This window comes from Homarus americanus, unplaced genomic scaffold (assembly GCF_018991925.1).
Source record: "Homarus americanus isolate GMGI-L3 unplaced genomic scaffold, GMGI_Hamer_2.0 scaffold44060, whole genome shotgun sequence".
NCBI lineage: Eukaryota > Metazoa > Arthropoda > Malacostraca > Decapoda > Nephropidae > Homarus > Homarus americanus.
Window position 1 is genome coordinate 2,619,414 of NW_024756871.1, and position 23,329 is coordinate 2,642,742.

Consider the following 23,329-nt stretch of genomic DNA (forward strand, 5'->3'; position numbering starts at 1 on the left):
GGCCATTATCTCGCACGACACACACACACACTCATCAACACATATGCCGAGTCACCAAGTGGGTCAATGGGAGCACCTTGACCAACATGGTATAGCGTTGTTGTGACGCCCTTCATCATAGATACAAATGACTATCATCACTCAAAGGTTATTAAAACAAAACCAAGCCAGCCCAAACACTTAAGACCCTTCAGAACAGTATGGAAACTCACTCAAAAATTACAGATGGATGAAAGACTATCAGGGAAAAGCTCTTGTGTATATAAACAAAAGATTCCATTAAATGTTTCCCAATACAGTAGCCAAGACCAGAGTGAATCAGACGACAACATGCAAGACGGAAGGTGCAACAGTAACAACTCTTCAATGATTCTGACACAAATATAATCAAATATCTGTTGGGGAAGACACCTCATCTATGCTTCTCTCTCTGGGACCGATAATTAACTGATGTAGACATGAGAGAAGGTTAATATAGAGAGGAGGGAAGAGTCCTCCACCTAGATTGACACTAGTTGACGGTGAGTCAGTCACAATGAGCTCTTACCATCTGTGGTAACCACACTAAAAATCTCCCCCACATCCACCACACCTATACCCTTCACCTCCTCCTCCCATCCACCACTAATACTACAAAACTCAACCCTAACCTAACCTAACATCCTCCCGAGCTGACACTACAACACCTAGCCAACCAAAGCGCATTCTCCTCCTCCGCCTCCCACAGCGCCACCCACACGAACTGCAGGTTATGGGCGGAATAATTCGATCGTCCAAATTTACGGCAACTATATAACTCATTCCTCGGTGGTATGTACAGTGAACAAGATGAATAACACGAACAACTGACATAACAGGTACTAGATTACTAATATGAAATAGCTACGCCGTGACAAGGGTTACTAGATAAGAGAAAAAAAAAACTCCCACAAGATAACACTAAGTAAGGACACGGGTTGGGGGAGTCTCTATATGGTTTATAGTCCGTGAAAATGGGGAGAGTTGAGGTGGTAGAAAAATGGCAGGTAAGAGTGGGAGACGATGACACGAGAGCTGGCACGGTGCCTGGTGGGGACCAACTCCACGTGGCATGCCTGGGGACGTCTGCCAACACTCAGCAACCCTCCCCACCTACCCCCTCAGCGCCTCCCTCCTGCACAACCAACCAAACCCCTCACTTTTGGTGTACTTGTTCACTACCTGCCGCTATTCTTCTCACGGGATTAACCTTCCTGACGATTCTTTTCTTCCTTTGTTGGTGTGAGGAAGGTTGACGAGGCCTTTAGAAATAATTGTTTAAATGTGTACCTTAATCTCTCTCTCGCTGGCCAGGGTACAAGATTCATGTAATATACTGACCTCCGCCTCACTATTCTTACTCAAGGTTCTCAAGCCAAAACCTGGTCCGACAGCCACACATTTTTTTTATTTACATTTAATTATCTGTCAATGTTTTCTTTTATTTTGACCAGTTACTTATGCAGTAGCTATGTGGTTCATCTGAAGACTAGCCAATACACCCAAACCTAACCTAACCAATCCCCAAGTAGCGTAAGGGTGTTTAATCATCAGGTGAAATAAGCTGAGGGGTGGCTAATCTTAACGTGATCCAGGTTACCGTGATGGTCTTTATATTCTCAATTTTCTTGTAAACGTTTTTCTTCTCATTGTCGTGACACAACAGCTGTTTATTCGCCTTATTGCTGTTTGCACACTCCTCTGTAACCGTGCATCCAGATTACTGTGTCGTTCTCACCATTCTCAAGCCGAGTTCGTCACAGGTAATCCCAAGAATTCGACGGGAATGTTGACCAGCCTATGTGGACAACGATACCGTACCAGGGATACTGAAGACGGCAACAGTGGCCAGACGATGTGATGTAGCGCAGATAGCAACAGTGCCTAGTGACTAAGAGAACTTGTTACCACCCTTAAAAACTATTCTGGGTTCCTGATCCACAGTGAACTGTGACTTTTAGTTGTCGAGCTCAGGTTGTTATCAGTCACTGTTAGCGCCACAGCCCACCTCCGCCTGACGAAGGGATGAATCACGCACTTACATCATCAAAGAGCATAAACAGCCATCCCTAATAGAGCTTTCTCTTCTATAAATACTATTACCTTCATTGTTTTCACCGTGGTTTAAATAAACACCATCCTCACGTCAATCACCATTCATGGTAACGTTCACTATCTATGCGTCAGGCTGTCACACCGGTGCCGCGTCTACCTTAGGGCTCGTTTACACGATCAGTCTCGGAGCATGTTTTCGAAGCATGGTAACGAAGCCGTGCTCGAGCAGTGATCGTGTAGACGGCAACACTAAACCACCAACCCTTCCAGGGCAGTTACGTGTACCTCATATTTGTATCCGTCCTGGAAATATGTGGACGTACTTTATCCGAGAGCGTGTTGTACATTTCAGGGGTCATGGGAAAGTATCGCTGTACGTCCTGTGTGTCCTCACGCTGCATTTCGGCAAAGATTTGGTTATAAATACCACACGATTTGTTCCTTAACCAGTTTTTCACCCACACACTCCGTGGTTTTTTTTTCTTCAGTATCATCCCAGCAGCCAAAACAGACAAGTGCGGACGTCCGTCGCCGACTCGTCTGTCTGGGAGCCATGAACCTCTTGCCCAGCAGTCTACCACACACTGACCGGTAACGACGGTGTGGCAGTTCCGTGTAAACACATCGCCCACTAAACAGTGGTCAGTTCCCTGCTCCGACCCCATGCTTCGCCACTGATCCGAGGCGTGCGTGGTAACTGATCGTGTAAACGAGCCCCCCAAGCTCTCGCCGACAACGTTCTGGTCACACTGTAACCAAAATTCAAGAGCTAGTGTAACCTCTAAGTATCTATGTAACATAAAAAATGAATATAATCCACTGGTTTCTGATAACTATTGGTAAACACACACACCTTAGAGCATCAGTTCTGGCCAGTGTAAAGTCAACTTTGAGATTAATGATACAGGGGATCCCTGATAAAACTCGTCACCCAGAAAGTATCCGGCCAAAGCCTCGACCCAATGACTCTTCCCTTCATGACTGATGCCACACTAACCAAGAAAATATACAACTGACCAAAACCCAATAACCGTCCTTAACGTTCCGGGCCATCAACACCGAAGCATTACTGGCGAAATTACAGTGTGTGTGTGTGTGTTTGATCTTTTTATCTACAGATAAACTAATCTTCGCTTGAATGGTAACACGACAAACTGAGCAAATAAACTCCAGTTAAAACAATTGATCTTTCATGTACCCATAAACTATTATCCCAGCCACTAGGACTATTGCCAAAGTAGTATTTTCATGAGACTCTTGGGATAATATCACTGTTCTAGCTTTCAAATTATACAGGAGCACTAATTGAATATTCTTCAAGAGGTGCACGATATCTTTCCTTCCTGTGATATGAGTTATCAACTTTGGTGGCTTACTCCAAGACACACAGCCAATGCCTTGTTAGGCTATCCTTGACTAAATCGTCTCTTTGTTTACCATTGTTTGTATACCTGCACTGTCCATGTATGCATGCTGAGCCGATGACCACTTAAGATTAGGCAACCCAACTTCAACTTACGATTAGCCACACAAACTTAATTTAACTTACGATTAGGCACCCTAGCTTAATTCAACTTTAGATTAGGCACCCCAGCTTCAGCTTAATAGGTAATCCAGCTTACTTCACTAAGATTAAACCTTACATCAACCTCACTTAAGCTTGAAGTTGTTTAATAAACAGGTGAAATAAACTGGGGTGCCTAATTTGCATGTGATTCTAAATATCCACCAACAAGCACGGAGTCTCGGCTTAGTCTGACTACCAACCAAACTGGTCTTTCAAACGCCATTAAAGTGCTTCATCTGCCAAGGTTATCAAACTCCGAGTACAAGTTTTGACGTTTAACAAAAAATAGCTTTTAAGATCACACCTGGGTGACAGACGGGGTACAGATAACACCTGGGTGACAGACGGGGTACAGATAACACCTGGGTGACAGACGGGGTACAGATAACACCTGGGTGACAGACGGGGTACAGATAACACCTGGGTGACAGACAGGGTACAGATAACACCTGGGTGACAGACGGGGTACAGATAACACCTGGGTGACAGACAGGGTACAGATAACACCTGGGTGACAGACAGGGTACAGATAACACCTGGGTGACAGACGGGGTACAGATAACACCTGGGTGACAGACAGGGTACAGATAACACCTGGGTGACAGACGGGGTACAGATAACACCTGGGTGACAGACGGGGTAGATCACACCTGGGTGACAGACGGGTACAGATCACACCTGGGTGACAGACGGGGTACAGATAACACCTGGGTGACAGACGGGGCAGATAACACCTGGATGACAGGACAGATAACACCTGGGTACACAGACGGGGTACAGATCACAGACAGACGGGGTACAGATCACCTGGGTGACAGACGGGGTACAGATAACACCTGGGTGACAGACGGGGTACAGATAACACCTGGGTGACAGACAGGGGCACAGATAACACCTGGGTGACAGACAGGGGATAACACCTGGGTGACAGACGGGGTACAGATAACACCTGGGTGCAGACAGACGGACGGTACAGATCACACCTGGGTGACAGACGGGGTACAGATCACACCTGGGTGACAGACAGGGTACAATAACACCTGGGTGACAGACGGGGGTACAGATAACACCTGGGTGACAGACGGGGTACAGATAACACCTGGGTGACAGACGGGTACCGATCACACCTGGGTGACAGGCGGGTACAGATCACACCTGGGTGACAGACGGGGTACAGATAACACCTGGGTGACAGACAGGGTACAGATCACACCTGGGTGACAGACAGGGTACAGATCACACCTAGGTGACAGACAGGGTACAGATAACACCTGGGTGACAGACGGGGTACAGATCACACCTGGGTGACAGACAGGGTACAGATCACACCTGGGTGACAGACGGGGTACAGATAACACCTGGGTGACAGACGGGGTACAGATCACACCTGGGTGACTTATATCATTAGTCTATTAACTGTAAACATTTTCCCGTCATTTTCTTGGTAAAAACCGCCTGTGATAATTGGTTTACCTTAACATGGGGAATTATCGGGGAGGAGGATTATGGGAGACATTTTTTTTATATATTATAGGAGTATTTAAATTGCTTACTCCTTATGTAAGTAAAACACAAAATTTACTCTATATAGATCCAGAACCAATTTTATCTCAGCTGATACTTGCTTCCTTCTGACATGATCATTCGGTGGATGATTATAATTATAACTTCAAGACCAAAGTTAAGCCTACAGTCTTTATCACAAGTCTCATTACCTAACTCTCCTCACCACTTGGCCTGGTACACGTCACTGAAGGTCAGGCATTATCTGGCTCTTCTCTTCTTGGGGTCACAAAGTGAAACCTATCCGGTCAAATTCACATCTACGGCTAAAATCACTTCATCCCGATAATAGACTACTTCCTTGACCTGTAAATGTGTTGATGGGGAAAGTGGGTGTTTAAAATTGGTCTTACCTTTGTCTGTGAGCTGGTATTTGGTGCTGGGTGCTGAGGTAGGAACCCCACACAGGAGTCCAACAAAACAGAACAGTATCACTAGTGTTCTCCACCGTGGGAGTTTTAACGAGTACAGTTTCATCGTGACTACTTGGACACCTTCACTATACTCTCATACTGGAATATAAATAGGTGGCCAAGATAATTTTGTCATTAATGTCGTCGATCACCGGCCAGCAGCAGTACCTCCACACTCTCTACTGACTCACACACAACTGACACATTCTACGTTGACTGTACATCTCGTAAAGAAAACAGGGATACTCTAATATTTCTAGGCACAATTTATATTACAAATATATTCTAATTACTATATATAAATTAAATATAGTTAATTTTTTAACCTAAAAAATTGTATTACTGATACTATGATATTTATTTATTTTCTTAATTCTAGTAGATGCTCCCTGTATTTAAATGGCTTCAGCTGACTTCCTTATTTACCTTTAAATTTCCTGTTATACTAACATCTGGATGTAAAACTTCCATTACCCAAAATTTGATTTGTTTTTGGTCCTTGTGCGATATATTTGATTTAATCCTACAAGAAGAATAAGAGAATTTGCAAAAAAAACGAATAAATAAATGACAGATCGGACATGTGTTTACGTCGCGACAGCTGATTGGTTCACGGCAACCTGCTGCCAGCGTTCACTCTTTTCCTGATTCTTTCCCAGCGCACAAAAGATTATTTCCATAAAACTTCGTTTATTTAGCGGCCACCACAATATATTGGAGGAAGGGTTACTTAGTTGTTAATGAAACAATTTTAAGTCTCAGTGCTCATCGTTTTCTACTGGTAACTGGTCTATAAATGTGAGTCTCTATGAGGTCTACCTTCTATGTCTCATTTGAAGAGCTGTCAGTCCCAAGGTGTAATAGGCATGTATTGCTTCAAGAATGGTTATAGTTTAATCCTTTTATAAGTACGCCGAAGAGAGAGAGAGTATACTACTCATCAGAGAGATAGTAAGGACAAGGAGACAGATTGGAGAAACTAAAAAAATTATGTTTTCATCGAAAACGAGTATTGCTTCAGGTAACACTGTAGTGAAATTTGGGGAACCTAAAAATAATAGGAATGTGTATGTTAGTTGAGCTTCCTTACTACAGTATATATTCCTTAGTTTACATGTGTGTCGGCGGTGTCATTTCATCTGTCTGCACGAAATGCAATTTGTGGTTATTTGGGCACTTTTTCACCTTATTCTTGGGTTACATTAGATTTTGCTTTTCCATACTTTCACTTGCAACTGTCTATATTTCATTTCAAATTTTCAATGTATTTTAAATAACTGAAAAAAAAACGATGAGAAGGATGGGGCTTCAAAACTTGCTTAATACACCCTCCAGACCCATCATAATGCTCCCATCAAACATGGCCATGCCCATCGGCCAATTTCCTTTTGAGTATTTAATTGAGTCACAACGAAAAAAGACGTCGTAGCTTAAGTTATGAACATCTCTGGTGGAGGTGAGGTGAGGTGAGGCAGACCAAGTGGACGCTGCTGGAGGTTTGTTCGCTGGTATAAGTGTTCCCCAGCCGTCGGTTGTGTTGTGTACATCAGTCACTCAGTCACCTCTTAGTTTAATTCCTTCAAGGTAACACACATAGAAAGTCTTTAAGTCGAATACAGACGGAATAAAGGAGGGAAGACAACCAAACTACAGTACAGTATACCCAAATAAGAGGAAGAAAAACCTTACCATCATGAACCCAATTGGTCCAGGTGAGTATGCTGAAATATGTCAGGATTCGTTATAGATTATATCATTTTGTGTAGGTCATTACATTTTGTCTGGGGTGTCAGCGATAAGTTTTACTACAAGAAGCTTCGAGACAGAATATTCTACATCACGTGAGGCACTGTCTATCTATACTAAAACACACCAATGGTAGCTGGCATGTGGCATTATCTTCTCCCACAGTGTGTATTTGACAGGATGATGGAGAGTTAGATATTTATTTCATTCGAGGAAATTCAATGCACACTTCATTGTCACTGTCAGGTTTAGAGATGAACTGTTGATTTGTTAACTGGTAAGGGACCCTAATGCTAAGCAACCTTCTATAAATATGTATAAGTTGCCAACACCTGCTCAAAGATTGAGTTTTATGAAAGAAAAAAATTCCCTAAAACTTTTCCCTAAAGTGTCTCATCATCATAACACACACTATTGTAAACTGTTAGTGTAGATATGATAAACCAACCAGACTTGCTTAACCTAACCAAACTTCCTTGAATTGAAAGGTTATATTTTGTTATCTATTTTAGGTTACGTTAGATAGGTTGGTTAGGACCAATTTATTTGTATATTCAGTACAGTAGTTATTGTCAAAAGAAGGAGGAATATTTACAAAAGATATTGAGGTCATTACCTGCTCACTGTTTCATGGGTAAAGTAGATTGTTGATAATTCTGACGTCAATACTTTGAAAAACCAGAAATATCGGTCTGTCTCTGACCAGTTCGGACATCTGTGGTAAAAATCAGATGAAAATCCTGGTTTTTAATGCAGTATTTTTCTTATGTCTTCATCACCAGGCAACCATGACCGTGCTTGGAATGATCCACCAAAGTTTGCATTCAATGCCAGTGGTGCAGCAGCTTCTGGAGCCACTGGTGGCCGACGCCGATTGTTGAATAAGAGAGTTCCTGTACCAATTGGTCCCTCAAGCACTTCCAGCCCAGTGCCTCCTGTTTTAAGGTAAGTTCTAATGTTGAGTACTCGTGATCCATTGTTTGTGAATTTCTCAAAGCACCTCATTCACAGGACATTTGTCATGTCCAGAATTAGATCATAATTTTTTCCCATGATGAATGGAAACATTTTCCTCATCTCCTAAATGTTAACACTCAGCAACCGTTCTTGTATGCTATGTGAATATTTCTGCTTGTTATCTTAAGTCTTTCCTGTTGCTTTCCACACTTGGCTCACTCTCCCCTCTCATCTTTGGGTTCTGTGCCCATGATCCACTTCATACAGAAGTGTGAGAAGAGTAGAAATAATTGATAGAAATTTATTTATAATTTCAGACCTGGCGACACCCCACCCACTATGGGAAATATCCCACTTCGGCCACCTAGAGTTGATCCTCTACCAATTCAGCCATCCCCAGTTAATTGTCTTCATGATGTAAAACCTAAAATTCCTGTAGGCAGCAGAACAGATGAAGTAAAACCCAGTGAAAATGCTCAGGAACTTTTAGAAGAAGTGGATTTGGCACTGAAGAATTCACTTGAGAGTATTAGTGTTGAACTGAAGGTAACTCTCTCGGAAGATACATACAGTAATGACTTAAGAATATTTAGTCTTTTATAGATGGTAGTATTACTTGAAAGCACAAAGTTTTTCTGAATTTCATTACTTCTACTTTGAAGATGGGCTCTCCCATGACCATATAGATAATCTGTCTCTCCTTTGGTTGAATCTCAACCCACCATCATGTACAGTACGTATATTGGACGAGCACTTGGTAGGCTTTGTGCCACCTCCCTCCCACTTCTACTTAGTTTGAGATACTGTACAGTACTTCAGTCCCCTGAGCCACACCTGGCTATACTAGATTTGAGATTTACTGCTTGGAATTTCCATTTTATAGCCAAGGTTGGACTGAGCCACAGATTCCTTCTCTCCACCCCTTGGGTGTGGCTTAATTGAGCTGGAGCTGAGTAGATGATCCATGAACTGACATTTTGTAGCTATTTCAAGTGGGGGTTGTGAAGTGCAAGTGTCAGTGGTCGCTCACCTTCACCTCCCAGACTCCTCTTTAAGGGATTGTGTTTTGATGGAAAGGTCAAGTAATTAATGTACAGTATTGTGAATAATCAGTTTACTGAAGATTTTATATAGTGTTTAAATGTATTTTATTTTTTTAGAGCTTTATTTTATAATTCCTAAGTGATAAAAGCTTATTTACCGATCATTAGTGTAAACATTTATGTATTGACAGGACAGTGTTCGGGATGAGATCAACAAACGTGTCAGTACGATGAAGACAATGTGGCTTGATGGAAAACTCAACAATGTGGTGCAAAGGAGGATTTTATCTCTTGCCAGAGGTATGTTGGCTTTTATAAGCCATAAGTAATGTAATATTTTTAAATAAGATGTAGAAATTTATACAATACAGTAGTTAAACATATGTATATCAAGTCAACTAGTGAAAACCTCCCTTAGGGGTGACCTTCCAGTTTGGTAATGCACATAATACAACAGCCTGAATGACTAGTGAGCTGATAAGTGGTCAAATGATTAATTGATAGATGAAATACTGTATATAAATTAATTATTGAATGTTAAAATGTGTAAAATGGTTCCTTGGTTTTGAGCCACATAGCTGCATCATATTGATCTCTGCTATAACTGACACACTTCTTTCAAATTACGTACACTTTAATTTTTTTTTTATTTAAATTGTTGCTGAATTTAAAAAAAAGTCATAAGATAATTATGGTCACTTAATTACAGTATAATGAATTTGGAGGACATTTACTCTTTCAGCTTTAACTCAGGAAGAATATGATATAGCGTGGACTTTACACCAGGGTCTCATCGTGGACTACACAAGTATGTGTTCACCCTGGATGGTCGGCATCAAGACGTTAATATCCGAGTGTCGCAATCATTCAAAAGGTGAAGCTAATATAAACAGTGCGTCTCCAGCCAAAGATGACGAAAATAAAGAGAAACTAGATATAGATCCTGTCATGGGTGTCGAAGATATGACAGTGAGGGAGAAAGACAGTGACACAGGCAGCAGGTGTGAGAGTGATGCCACTGTCTGTGACACTGTTGTAGAGAAACCAGAAAACAAGTCCCCAAGTTAGACACATCACAGCAGGTTATAATATGCTTCCCTCTCAATAAATTTTTTTCATAATATTTCTAGTGTTTCTTGTGTTCTTATATTAAGATTAGTTTGAGGTACTGTTTACATGTCTCGTGTGTCTTAGGTCTTCACCACGATACAAACAAAATGATATTACTAAGGGTGAGGTGGTTCATAAGGTTCAGGAACAAACAACCTAATATATACTGTATAGGGTGTTGATGGTAAACAACAATAAACATGTTTGTAACTCAATAAGGATATTACCCATTCTTACCCTGAAAAATTCTTTGCAATAATTTTCATTGATTCTGCTGTAAAACTCTTGATATTTAGAAAGTCACCAAATCTCTGATCAATAGCTTGCTTGTAGTCTAGTCATTCATCTTAATTATTATTATTTCATAATTATGATTTCAAACCAAATTCCCAGTCTATTAATGAATGTTTTTATAACATGATGGTAGCCTGAGGAAACCTGTGTAGTGGGCCATCAAGTTGACAGGGATCAACTTAGGCTTTAACCCCCCTACACTAATATAATCACAGTACTTCATCACGCCCATCACAACTGTTGCTCTTTAAAAATGATGATTAGAGAAGACAATGTCCCTGAAGGGTTGAAATGTGAGTGGGTCTTGGTGCTCCAGCAAGTACAGTACATGCACCTTTCCTTGTCTTATTGGCTACCTTAGAAGATTTCCAATACTGTACAGTATCAGCTTTAGTTCAGTCATCTCTGCTAAAAGCAGGTCATTATCTAGAGTGCTTCGCTTAATAACAGATCTACAGTAAGTAGTATTTGCACCTCATGTTTAGCTCTACGGGGATAAGTATATGGCCATGCCTTTCAACTGCATTATTCATAATGTGAAATGAATTCAAGATTTTACGTAATTCAGACTGCAGGAGTTGTTGTTGTTCAGACATTATTTCTTGGTGGTGCTAGTTGTGCCCACCCTCATGACCAATGGTGGCTCCTGGACTCACAAGTACAGGATATATAACTTAGTGTTTTGTTAAACAGATGGTTATCTGATCCATGGGGTAAGAATATCTGGTCTGAGGCCAAAAATTGTTATAGGAACCCCAATTAAGGGTGTTGATCAGGGGGCTGACTGGAATTCTTCTCACAGGGTAATGTGCTAACACATACAGTACAGTGGTACTGTGCCTTATTATGCTCCACAGTAAAACATGGAGACACCACTGAAGGAGTTTGTTATGGTTTAGAGAATAAGGTGGTTTGGTTTACCAATTAAACTCCTTGATGATCTTAATTAATGACCCCAAGTGATTTCAGTCAGTTGCAGGGACATAGTTTTTGTAGCCCAGAAGTGTGATACAGTATCACACTTTGTCCATATTCAGGTAACCACATTTGGTGCTGTTCATCATTTTTGTTCTGTTAAAACAGCTTTTATTTTTTTAATTATGCCCAAGGGGCCACAAACACAGTATAAGACACACATTCAAGTACAACTCAAGGTGACAACACAGTTTCATTTATTACCCACTAAACTGTGGCTAGTATATCGGAAGTACATTTAAGTCATCTGGTTGAAGTTCAGATTGAAACCCATAAGCTTGATGGTACAATACAGTACAGTACTTGGGTCTTCTTGTCATGTCTGTCGTAAAATAGGATTTCCAGGATAAATTCTTTTTTTTTTCTCCAATGAATTCCTAAGTTCAGAAATGTTATTTTTCTGTCTGTTTATGACAATCACATTTACTCTTGCACTTGCAGTTACTGAATTGAATTCATTAGCGACAAATGCAGTCAAGTCAAGATTTTTTCTAACAATACAATGAAAGAATACTGTACATACTTAAATAAAGATTGGAAAAAATCCATTGTATTCTCACTTACTGTGACATATACTGTAGAATTAAAAGTTGCTCGATGTAACGTCTTGTTGCTGTGCGGGTTGACAGTGAGACTGCCATGCTGTACGTACAATGTTTTCATTGCTTGTTGTATTTTCACTTTGTTTTTCTTCACTAAACTTTTGGTACTGACTTCCAAATAAAATTGTTCTGAAACCAGTTCCTTTTCATTCTCTTTCACTTCAATCGACAAAATAATATTACTGATGCAAGAGTCAGCACCACACTGGGTCACCGGCCTCCTTAGCCAGAGGACACACTCCCTCTCTATGGCCTATCGGGCTTCACTGAACATGTTAAGCATATATTGCTGCAATACAGTACCTGGTAACTCTATAGGTTGCTGAAGATATCATTGGTTACCATATTGGATCAAAACAAAGGGCAGGTAATTTTTAATATGCAGGAACATGTATGTAACTGCTACTGGGGGACCTTCATTCTGTATGTCTAGGGTTTAGTATTATCCTCTTATGATTCTCCTGTAAACGTAAGTGCCTGGCGGTCAATCCTTTATCCAGTTTACGGCGTAGTGTGTTTTATTTGCATTCCTTTTAGATTTAGTAGTGTTCATTTAAAATGGTTCTCTCTGTATTTACCAAAAATTAAGTACTGTAGTGAAAACTGTACCATATTGTTATAGTAAAGGATAAGTGAACTAAGAGTTTATTGTTCAGGGTTTACCTGTGACCTGTTTTAGGCATTCAGTGATAACCTTACTACACTAAGTACTGCAACAATGAGCACAGTTTTTATAGGAAAGGTCTTTTGAATATTAATTTAAGTATATGTATTAAACCAATAAATTTTTACCAGTAATGTTTTAGTAAAAAAATTTTTTCATTATCCTGAGCACTATCTCACCAATAAGTGTACCATGCATCTGGCAACGTGTCCACTACTACATGGTGGTGTGAAAGGTCGAGAAGTAATTTATGTATGTACAGTACAGAGCAACTCATAAAAAAATATGCACACTGCCTAAAGTTTCTGTGAAGATTGTATTACAACAGCAACATTGTCCTCACTTGTTGTAATACCTATACGAGCATTTACACGACCTTCACAAAAATGTGGAAGGTAGTGTACAGGTATACATTTTTCTGAGATACCATACTGGTACATGTAATTGGTAAAATAAGTATACCGACTATCCCAAGGTAGTATACCACAGGTATATGTACATAGTTTTTGCACAACGGTTCACGTTGTTATGCATGGTGGGGTGCTCGATACATCATGATGTGCCTTGAAAGCAGTTTTCAATGACTAATGTTTAAGGAATTTAGCTATTCGGACAAATCCCTGTGCATGCTGTCTTAAGTTTGGAGTAAAGGTTAAAAAACAGCCACTTTGGTTTTGCCATTGGCTTGAGTCATTTATTCATGATGCCAATTTGCCTTTCCCTTGTGTCATAAATCCTCCCTTTAGGATCCTGTTCTGAATATTTATGCTAAAGATGAAGTCATGACACATGGGAAGAAGCAAATACAATACAGCACAGTACAGTATATGTAAATATATATACATGTTTATTGAGTACATGTAATATAGCTCTATTATACATAACAAAACTTAGGTAGATCACATCTTTACAGCAAACATTGGAATTAAAATAGCACATAAATTACTGAGATTTACTTTAAATTGGAGACCAGTTACAAAATAACTTTAGCTTCAAACATTTCCTATCTGTAAAGTGAACCCTACTGTTATGTCACCAATTCCCATAAGAAAACAACCAAGCAGATTTCTTTCCAGTTTGACACACTCATGTGGGTTATATGTGGAGATCTGGAAGTATAAGTCTTAAGGTAATCAAGAGCATGGTACATAGGAGACGTTGCACCATATTGGCTCGGTGAACATTTTATTACTTGGCCCCGGCCCGTTGGCTGTCTGGCTTCTAAAATACAAAAGCATTATTACGAGATTGTTTTTCTCATCCAAATTTATGGGAAGAAACATTAAATTGGACTTTTTTGCATCAATAAACTTTATATACTTCATAATATATACAAAATATATTATGAAAACGGTCAAATTTATGAGGCTTTTTTTCTGACAAGTGAAAGTCAAGATTACATTGTAAGTAAAGTATAAAATACTTAATGGCATAAAATTCAGGAATTAGAAAAGGAAAAAAAAACCATCAGACAGAATCTACAGGCATTGATAAAACTATATCTTGATCACTTTAGAATGACAGCTGACAAGATGACCAACTGGGGAGAGGTAAGTGGTGCTACCTCTCCTTCTATGTACAGTATCCTTGATCAAAAGTAGCTCAATGGTCGTAATAAGTTATAAAGGCCACAGCCCAAGAAGTAAATACTGAACATGTGTGAGCAATATGGAAGAATTCTGTATAATATAATTTTTTTTTTCTTTTGGCGTTGGTTGCTGACTAAGAAAAGGTTAATACTATATCCCTAACCACATCAGTAAGGGATTAAAAATGTACAAACATAAGAAAATGTACATAATATACACCGGATATACTCATTGAAGAATATGATAAATTATGAACATGTCAAAGAATAAATAATCACTACATCTGATGCTTGATTTTCCTAATAATTTTGGATAACTTAAAAATCAGCCGAAACTCTATGATGACCAGTTAGTACTGTTCAACAAAGCTTAGGGTTGTTGTTTTTTTTACAAAGTCTGTACAATTATGAGAAGTTCAGTAAGTTTGAGTAAATAACTTAGACAGGAAGTTCAAATTTAACATCAATATTTGCAGCTTTGGCGAGGGTAACAATGTTGGAGAGCTTGACCGCCATCTTGGCAGCATCATCAAGATTGTCACAAGGGAGAATTCTGAGGTTGGACATTGCAATGAGTGCTTTAGCATCATCTACATTTGTACCCTGTAAAGAGAGAGAGAATGATAGTAACACATACATATGGCCTTGATTTTGCATTACTGTATAAGAGACTTCACTGTCCACCATGTACACAGAAAGAAGAACAAAAAATCTCTACTAGCCAATTAAATCAAGGATAAGGTTTTTGTACACTACAGTACAACATGATGACTTACCTGAAGTCGCACCACAATAGGAATTTTAAGAGAGAGTTCCTCAGCTGCTGCAATGATGCCCTGGGCAATGACATCACAGCGCATGATGCCACCAAAAATGTTCACCATTATAGCATGAACCTGAAATTAAAATTTTTACATTTCTTCTTCATAAAAATATTGTCATGACTCATGTCTTCAGAGCCATATTTGTACAAGGCATTTCACAGTGCAGGTTCACATTATACAGGCATTCCCAATCTACAAAAGGGTTCCTTCACATTTTTTGTATGTAATAGATACGTGCCACAAGTTTTTTTTTCTTAACTTTCTGATTTTGTAAAACCAAATTTTTGTAAATTGGGGACTGCCTGTATACAGTATGTGGATGCAGGGGTGGGTGGGCATGGGTCATCAGCTGATTAAGGATCTAGGATAAAAAAGGTCAAATTCAAGTAATTACTGTAGTATTAATTAATCATTAAGCTGTGGAGTACAGTACTTTTGTAAGAAAGAGGAATAACTTCATAGAAGAGAGAAAGAGAGAGTTAGTTTATCTTACCTGTGGATCAGCAGTGATAATTTTGAAGGCCTCCTTGACCTGCTCCGCTGTTGCTCCACCACCAACATCTAAGAAGTTTGCAGGTGAGCCCCCATGCAGCTTGATGATGTCCATTGTAGCCATGGCCAGTCCTGCACCATTCACCAGGCAACCAATACTGCCTGTTAAGTTTTGGTACATTAAATATTATAAAATGTAATGCCCACCACATATGGAGGGGCATTTAATTTTTCTACCCTATTGTTAAACCAAAAAATGGCAAGAAAATTAATTTGACTGGGCCCTGGGACTGAATGTGGGCCAACAGAACAGTACTACACTGGCACACTAACTACTCCCCAACCAAGGCAACTGCTTAACTATACATGCAGAAGATACTGTCTCCTGCACTGACATTCTGTAAATCCTAATGTGCCTCACCTCCAACTTAACTTGTTTCTGTGAGTTTGGTAAAATTTCCCATTCGCAATACAGTATTTATATCCTCTTGCTTTCTTTCCTTTCTCAAATTAAAAATGCCAGATAACATAAATCATTAAATTTTATACTTCTATTTTAATTTTGTCATATTTTTTTTTTTGCAGGGGAGATAAGTAGTATCAATAATTCGTTGTGGCCAGACATATGAATGGAGAAGCTGATGTGAACAATATCAGTAAAATACTGACCTGTACAGTAATAATCCTTAATCTATGAATACCTGTACTGAATGTCCAGTTAAGTGAGTTCAGCAGGCAAAGTTCCTTTATCAATACTGTACTGAATAAAATATTCTCCCATCAAGACTAAGATCATCTGAAAATGTTTTCAACTGAAGTTCTATGGTTTAACAATGAATAAAATGTAAAATATTGTTTGATCAGCCTTTCCTCGGTACTTGTATGTAATGTTGTTTGTAGAAGGTAATACTGTAGTGTATAAAGGAAAGATATTGCACAAACAGAAAATAATTATCAAATGACTGAATGCTGAATCAGATTTACTACAGAACCTGTTTATAAAAACCTTATGATAATTTATTTTTACTTTTCTGCTTTATAGTAAGGCCTGAATGTCAATTGTTTCTGATATAGAAATAGAAATGTTACTTTCTGCTTATATAAAAATAAACATCTACAAATACAAGTAAATGCTCTTACACACTTTCAACCAACACACACACACACACACACATGCATGCGCACACACACTACACTGAATGTGAGAAGTCGCATACAAAAATACAGTATTTAGATCAATCTTTATAAAACACATCATAGTTCCCAAACCCCATACTGTATTCAGATACGCAATCTCGAGCAATAATCTCTGTACAGGAGAATTCACCCTGGGGGAGCTCAATCCTCTACTCAGACTCGGCCTTTTGTTTGTCATCATAATTTGGGTTGGGAGAATTTTGACAACAGTATAATTATCTTACAGTATTTTGTACATCACCTCTCACACTCATGTCTTCTCCAACACACAGTAACAAAACAAATGTCATGGTAAATCTTATAAATTACTGACACACACACCACGTTGAACACAGACGTCATATGAGCACTACCCTAACTACATGCTGGCTATGTGTTGACCTGTTTATTAAGGGAGTGAGGGAAGGCGGTTAAAAGAATACTATTTAATGAGGGCAAGTGTAAAGGAGACTTGCCAGATTAACGTAAAAGTGGTTTACTTTTCACTACAGCCAAATAATAACTCTAATATTTATGTAAAATCCTAATAAGTGTGTGTGTGTGTGTGTAAGTCAACTGCAAATGTTTTCATCTCGCAGGACAATCTTTATCACTGAAGTTGCTACGGTCAACTGGCAAAATGTTGGGAAAAACTATATATTTCCTACAAAGTGCTCTAATGCATAGAGGAAACAGATCAGACCTTTACTAAGTGCATACAAACCATCTAGAGCAATGTAGTTCAAGTTGAACTTTGAAGCTTCTACTTCTTTAGCATCTTCCTGTGACCAATCCCGTTCATCAAATATTTCCTTCTGGCGAAATTCTGCATTGTCGTCAAATCTCATCTTAGCGTCAAGAGCGTACACTGTATGAAAAGAACTCAGTTTTAATGTCTTACTTCATAAGACTGAAGCAAACGGGGAATTATATCTGAAAATCTAAAAATGCATTAATATAAAAGGTGGAAATAACACACCAAAAGATTATATCAGAGAAAACTCATATAGCTCTATTACTGTACTTCTACATTTGTGAACTGGATCAAAGGAAACAGAAAAATCAAGTAAATAGCCATAAGGGAAAAGTAATACAGTAGTACAGTAATATTCATTTCCATAATAAAGCTTCACTGCAAGTCATGAAGCTGAACCATCGAGCTCATAATAAGACTAAAACAAATGAAGTGACTTAACTGTACAAGACCCATAATTACTCTTCTAGAAATACTGTGTTACATCTCTTGTAAAACTAAGGAAAAAATTTAACAATGATGATTGAGGTAAAGTTCTTCCCAAAAGTAAGACTCGTATCCACTTTCCCCCAACAGTACAGTACAATACTTACTGTTGCCATAAGTATCCTCAGCGTAAGGATTAATTTCTATCAAAGAAGCATCGTAGTCAATAAAAGCATTATAGAGACACTTAATGAGATTCACAGTTTCCTCCAGACGAGTCTCGAGGCCCAGTTGTAGTGCAAGTTCTTGTGCCTTCTCATCAGTCACACCTGAGGAATTAAAGAATTGGTCAACTCATACACAGTGTTGGAGAGATGTCCAGTCTTCTACACCTTAAATTTTTTTACATTTATCTGGCCTTATCACTAACAACCATTGAACAAAAGGGACAACCATTATCATCAGTTCTTAATGCGTAGATATTCAGTTTTTCTTTACAGAAACATCAAATTTTTTTTATCTATTTCTTTTGCCTACTTTGCCTCACCTGCCTTCAAGATTGACTGTAAAAGGTACAAGGTGGAAAAACATTGACATGGCTACCATCTATGTAGAGAGCTGCACACACCTACTGTATACCCATGAGACACCATCTTGCTTTAGGTGTTGTGAGAAAAGTCTTACCAAACATTCAAGTTCTTCCTTACCTTCAATAATATCAATGGGAACTTTAAATATCGCTCCAGGATCCTCTTCTGCCACCTCTTCAATGTTCATACCGCCCTGGGATGATGCGATGATGACTGGTCCCTATAAATTGTGAAAAATATTATTTATCCAATCAGTAAGACCAATTAAAATGCATTATATAAATATATATATAAAATGTAAGCAAATTTTCCACACCAGGAACATACGTTTGTCTCCTTCACTTACACCATATGAGCGCTCCATCATGATGGCAATGTAAAACTCACGACGTGGGAATTTTCGTTCACAGACCATAACCTTGTTACATGGGACTCCCTTTTCTCCAGTCTGTTTAGTCACAAGTTGATCCCCAATCATCTTTGATGCTACATCTCCAGCCTCTTCTGCACTGTTCAAGTGTCAAGAGATTGGTAACTTTAAAGTACAGTACAGTATATACTGAAGCTACATACAGTCCAGCAGTACTGTACAGTATTTTGAGTATTGGTCTATACTTTTCAATGAAACTAAAAATTATGTTTTATATACCGGTATACAGTATATGACTACAGCCATTCCCAATGAATTAATTTTAATATAATAATCTTATGTACAATACTGGGGAGTAACTAAGTTGACAAGGATAATATTAATAAAGACATTATTATAGTACAGTACATGATCTTTATGTTTTGGTTTTAAAATTCCATTTCTTTTTAATCTACAGATAACAAGTAAAAAAAATGTTAAGGATAAACCTTTAGACTTCTAGAAGCTGAGAACTGTACACAAAAAAGTACCAAAATCACACTGGCAGCAGTAGCCATTAAAAGATAAAATAATGTGCAAAAAGATACTTACGAATAAACCAATTTCACACCTCCTTTAAAACCGCCCTTGAAACTACCCTTTCCCCGTCCACCAGTGAGAACTTGAGCCTTGATGACAACATCGGTCGAGTCCAGCTTGTTGGCAATATCAACAGCTTCCTCAGGAGTGTGAGCCACACCAAACCCAGGAACAGGAATACCCGCTTTCCTCAACAGGGAGAAGCTGACATGCTCGTGAACATTTAAGTTACGCCTCTGCTGGACTCCAGCGAGGGGTGCAGCTGCTGCACGGCTCACCAACTGTTGTATTATAAAAAAAATTAAACACTGTAATCTGTAAAAAAAAAAAAAAAAAAAACTTATAATGAATTAGTGATACACATTCAACAATTTCAAGTTTTCATTCACAACAAAAGTTAACCTCATTTTATTTAGAATTATCCAAATACAGTATTTACAGTATTGTATTTTAGTGATAAGTTTTCTTCACGTCTCTGTTATGCACTGTTGACAAGTACAGTACTGTACTGGCTCCAGGATGTAATTGTATCTGCTCCAAGTCTGGTGATGAATGAGCTCACACTTGGTGACATCACAACACTTTTCTAAAGCAAAATGTCCCTAAAATTTCAGGTTGACCTGTGCTACTGTTCTAGAGTATTACCTTTGATTGGTAACAGCGCTCAAATTTGGACAATCCAACAAAAGAACATGAGACTGGAGGAAACAGCAGCGGGCCCATACTAGACAGCTCCTTTATCGCTCATATATCCGCCCAACATATATTTGAAGCTACCCAGCGAGTTCAAGTTAATGATGATATTTGGTAACTTGTTCCACTCATCCACTTCTCTATTTCCAAACCAGTGTTTACCTATCTCGTGCCTAAATCAAAATTTGGCTATTTTAAAACCATCGCTAAGAGTTTACTCCTGGTTAGAAGTTTTGGTAAATTTATAGTATCACACCAGTCTTTATTTTGATATTAAAAATAGGTTTTTCCTCTGTATTTTGATGAGTTTCGAGCGAATTTGATATTCATTTCCACCGGAAATCACATGTTTTTTAGATACCACCACCCCCCCAACAATCTTAATGGAAAAAGTTGGATTTCTTTTATAGAATAAATAAATTATATTACCAACCAACCAGGAAAACCTAACCTAACCCTTTGTTCATGCCCCAGACGCTTTAAGAGCGAAGACGGAGGCCTGGAGCGATGCGAGAGCAGGGTTCAGACCACCTCCGCCATAAGTATACAAACCATGGAAACACTTGTGACTGAGCGAAGTAATAATATTGAAAAATTAATATCTTGGTTTCCTTAATTTCCGGTGGAAATATCATAGAAAAAAGTCTTGGAATTGTGTAAACATTACGATACATATTTTTAATAAGAACATAAGTACATAAGAAAATAAGGAGTCTGCAATAGGCCGGTTGGCCTGTGCATGGCAGATCTTGTTGAGAGTTACTACCACTCTCTATCATCCATGAATCTATCTAGCCTCCTTTTAAAACTTTCCAGCATTCCAGCACTTATTACAAAGTTGCTAAGATTGTTCCACTCGTCCACCGTCCTATTTGTGAACCAGTTTCTTCCTATCTCCCTCCTAAACCTAAACTTATCCAACTTAAATCCGTTGCTACGAGTCCTATCCTGCTCGGATATTATAAGAACTTTATCTATATCTCCTTTATTGATTCCTTTCACCCACTTAATGCTTCTATCATATCTCCCCATACTCTTCATCTTTCTAGGGAATGCAAGTTTAGTTTCTTTAACCTATCTTGATGAAATAAAGACCAGTGTGATATTATAAATTCACTAGTTTTAATTTACAATTTGTAAACCCACAGCTTCCCTGCTTCACAGTCCACCCAGCTAACAGGAGTACACCACTGCAGGAGCATCACCATACATATATTGTGCTTGTTCTCCACTATACAACACCAATGGTGAAATGATCAATTAAAGACAAGTTTGGCAATAATATTTAACACAAAAATTCATATTCATAAATAAGGGTCCTCTTCAGCCTAACCCAACTGGGTTAATATAAACTGCAATATGAGGTTACATAAATTAATTAAATGTCTCAACTTTTATTGAATATTATCGAGTTGCAGCTTCTTAATTCTCATCTAGTGCCTGACTCTCTACCTCCCTTTAAACAGTGTTAACTGTATAGTACACTCCTGTGGTCATAATTTAAGATATTGTGATAAACCCTACAAGTATCTCAAATATTGATCTCTGCTCATAGTATTGTCACGGCTCAGATGTTGCACTTGCTGTAGTATTAATGATTTAACACCACACGGCTTTTATATTTCATACCAAATAAAGATCTTAACTTAAATCCCCCCACAAGTAAAATACTTGCCAATCAATGAACTTAATTAATGGTTATATGACTATGATATTATACCTGGGCTCCATTCCTGGCTAAAAGTTTCTCGGCGAAGAGAGCTCCCCGGTACATCGCTGCCGCCATGTTGCCTGATCAGCTGAGACACCGAGAGAGACATCTACTCGGCTGGGACCTTTAAAATCCTTCATAAACTTCTACCATAAGCATCCCCAACTATAAAATTACTCACTGTAAAAATATATTATTAATTCTGTATTATTGTATATAACCACCTGGATTTATATGTATTTTCATCAAATTCGTTTTCTTTGATTGCCAATATATATATGTATCAGTTATAATTGCTCGTATCGAGTTATTTAAGAAAAACGTAGTGTTATCTGGACGAAGGACATATTAAAGTATTTTTCTTTAATTATTTACATCAACTCAGTCTGATGCAAGACTATCATATGGCCAAGTAAAAGTGACGGGGATTCTAAAAACAAATTCAGTTGTCACCCACCAAACTGTTGCTACCATACCATTACCCTAATCTATCTTGTCTCAAAATTTTCTCCCTAATCTATTTTTTTATTAAACTCTTATAACCATTTTCAGTATTTTTATTATTTCATTTTGCTTTCCCATTTAAGTGTTGTTTTTATTCTTCCACAATGCTAATTTTTCAGCTTTCATATTATATTTTTGTCTCCTAATTGTTCTCATTTTATCTAATCTTTTTGACGTTTCTACTCTATACCTATTTTCATTCTATTCTTAAAATGTCCTTTTCACTTACATTGTCTTTACGGTATATACTGTATGATGAACTGTACACTGCACTCTACCTACCTTGTCTATATACATGCTGATCCAATTGTAAACTGTCCCTGAATTCAACAGTGTTTGAATTAAAGTTGTGACACTTCCTTAACTCTGTACAATCTGGGCGCTGTATGAGTATAGGAAAAGGATCGGGCAGCAAGAGAACATCCCCGTACTGCTCGAGGGAATTTCACAGTTCTTTAATTGGTTTTGACAAATAGTAGACTGGAGAAAGGTTTTAATGGTCTTACCACCCAGACATTGTCACAAGCAGTGTGCAGAAGATGAAAGTTTCTCCTAAAGATACATTACACTTTTATTTTATATTGAAATATGGTAGTGTAGGTTTTCTTCATACCA

General features: G+C 38.5%; 3 protein-coding genes across 16 annotated transcripts in view; 1 reads left to right on the forward strand and 2 right to left on the reverse strand.

The window, feature by feature from the left end:
- The window catches only part of LOC121857022 (stromal interaction molecule homolog), a 58,570-nt gene extending 52,769 nt beyond the window's left edge, over positions 1 to 5,801 (reverse strand). For all 14 annotated transcript variants that reach the window (XM_042352843.1, XM_042352842.1, XM_042352839.1 and 11 more), the window contains exon 1: positions 5,557 to 5,801. In XM_042352843.1, coding sequence (XP_042208777.1) covers positions 5,557 to 5,680 — 124 coding nt within the window. In that variant the 5' untranslated portion in view covers positions 5,681 to 5,801. The remainder of the gene's footprint in view (positions 1 to 5,556) is intronic.
- A 1,326-nt stretch (positions 5,802 to 7,127) lies between these two features.
- On the forward strand, positions 7,128 to 12,481 carry LOC121856943 (steroid receptor RNA activator 1-like). Its single transcript, XM_042352729.1, has 5 exons — positions 7,128 to 7,328; positions 8,145 to 8,307; positions 8,637 to 8,865; positions 9,554 to 9,662; positions 10,105 to 12,481. Exons 1-5 carry the CDS (start codon positions 7,310 to 7,312, stop codon positions 10,428 to 10,430), a joined length of 846 nt encoding a protein of 281 aa, XP_042208663.1. The 5' UTR covers positions 7,128 to 7,309; the 3' UTR covers positions 10,431 to 12,481.
- A 1,193-nt stretch (positions 12,482 to 13,674) lies between these two features.
- LOC121856932 (succinate--CoA ligase [ADP-forming] subunit beta, mitochondrial-like) lies at positions 13,675 to 22,345 on the reverse strand. Its single transcript, XM_042352693.1, has 9 exons — positions 22,220 to 22,345; positions 19,819 to 20,087; positions 19,204 to 19,366; positions 18,975 to 19,077; positions 18,435 to 18,596; positions 17,812 to 17,955; positions 15,913 to 16,073; positions 15,372 to 15,491; positions 13,675 to 15,198 (listed from the first exon to the last, which is right to left on the reverse strand). Exons 1-9 carry the CDS (start codon positions 22,283 to 22,285, stop codon positions 15,034 to 15,036), a joined length of 1,353 nt encoding a protein of 450 aa, XP_042208627.1. The 5' UTR covers positions 22,286 to 22,345; the 3' UTR covers positions 13,675 to 15,033.
- Positions 22,346 to 23,329: the final 984 nt, after the last annotated feature.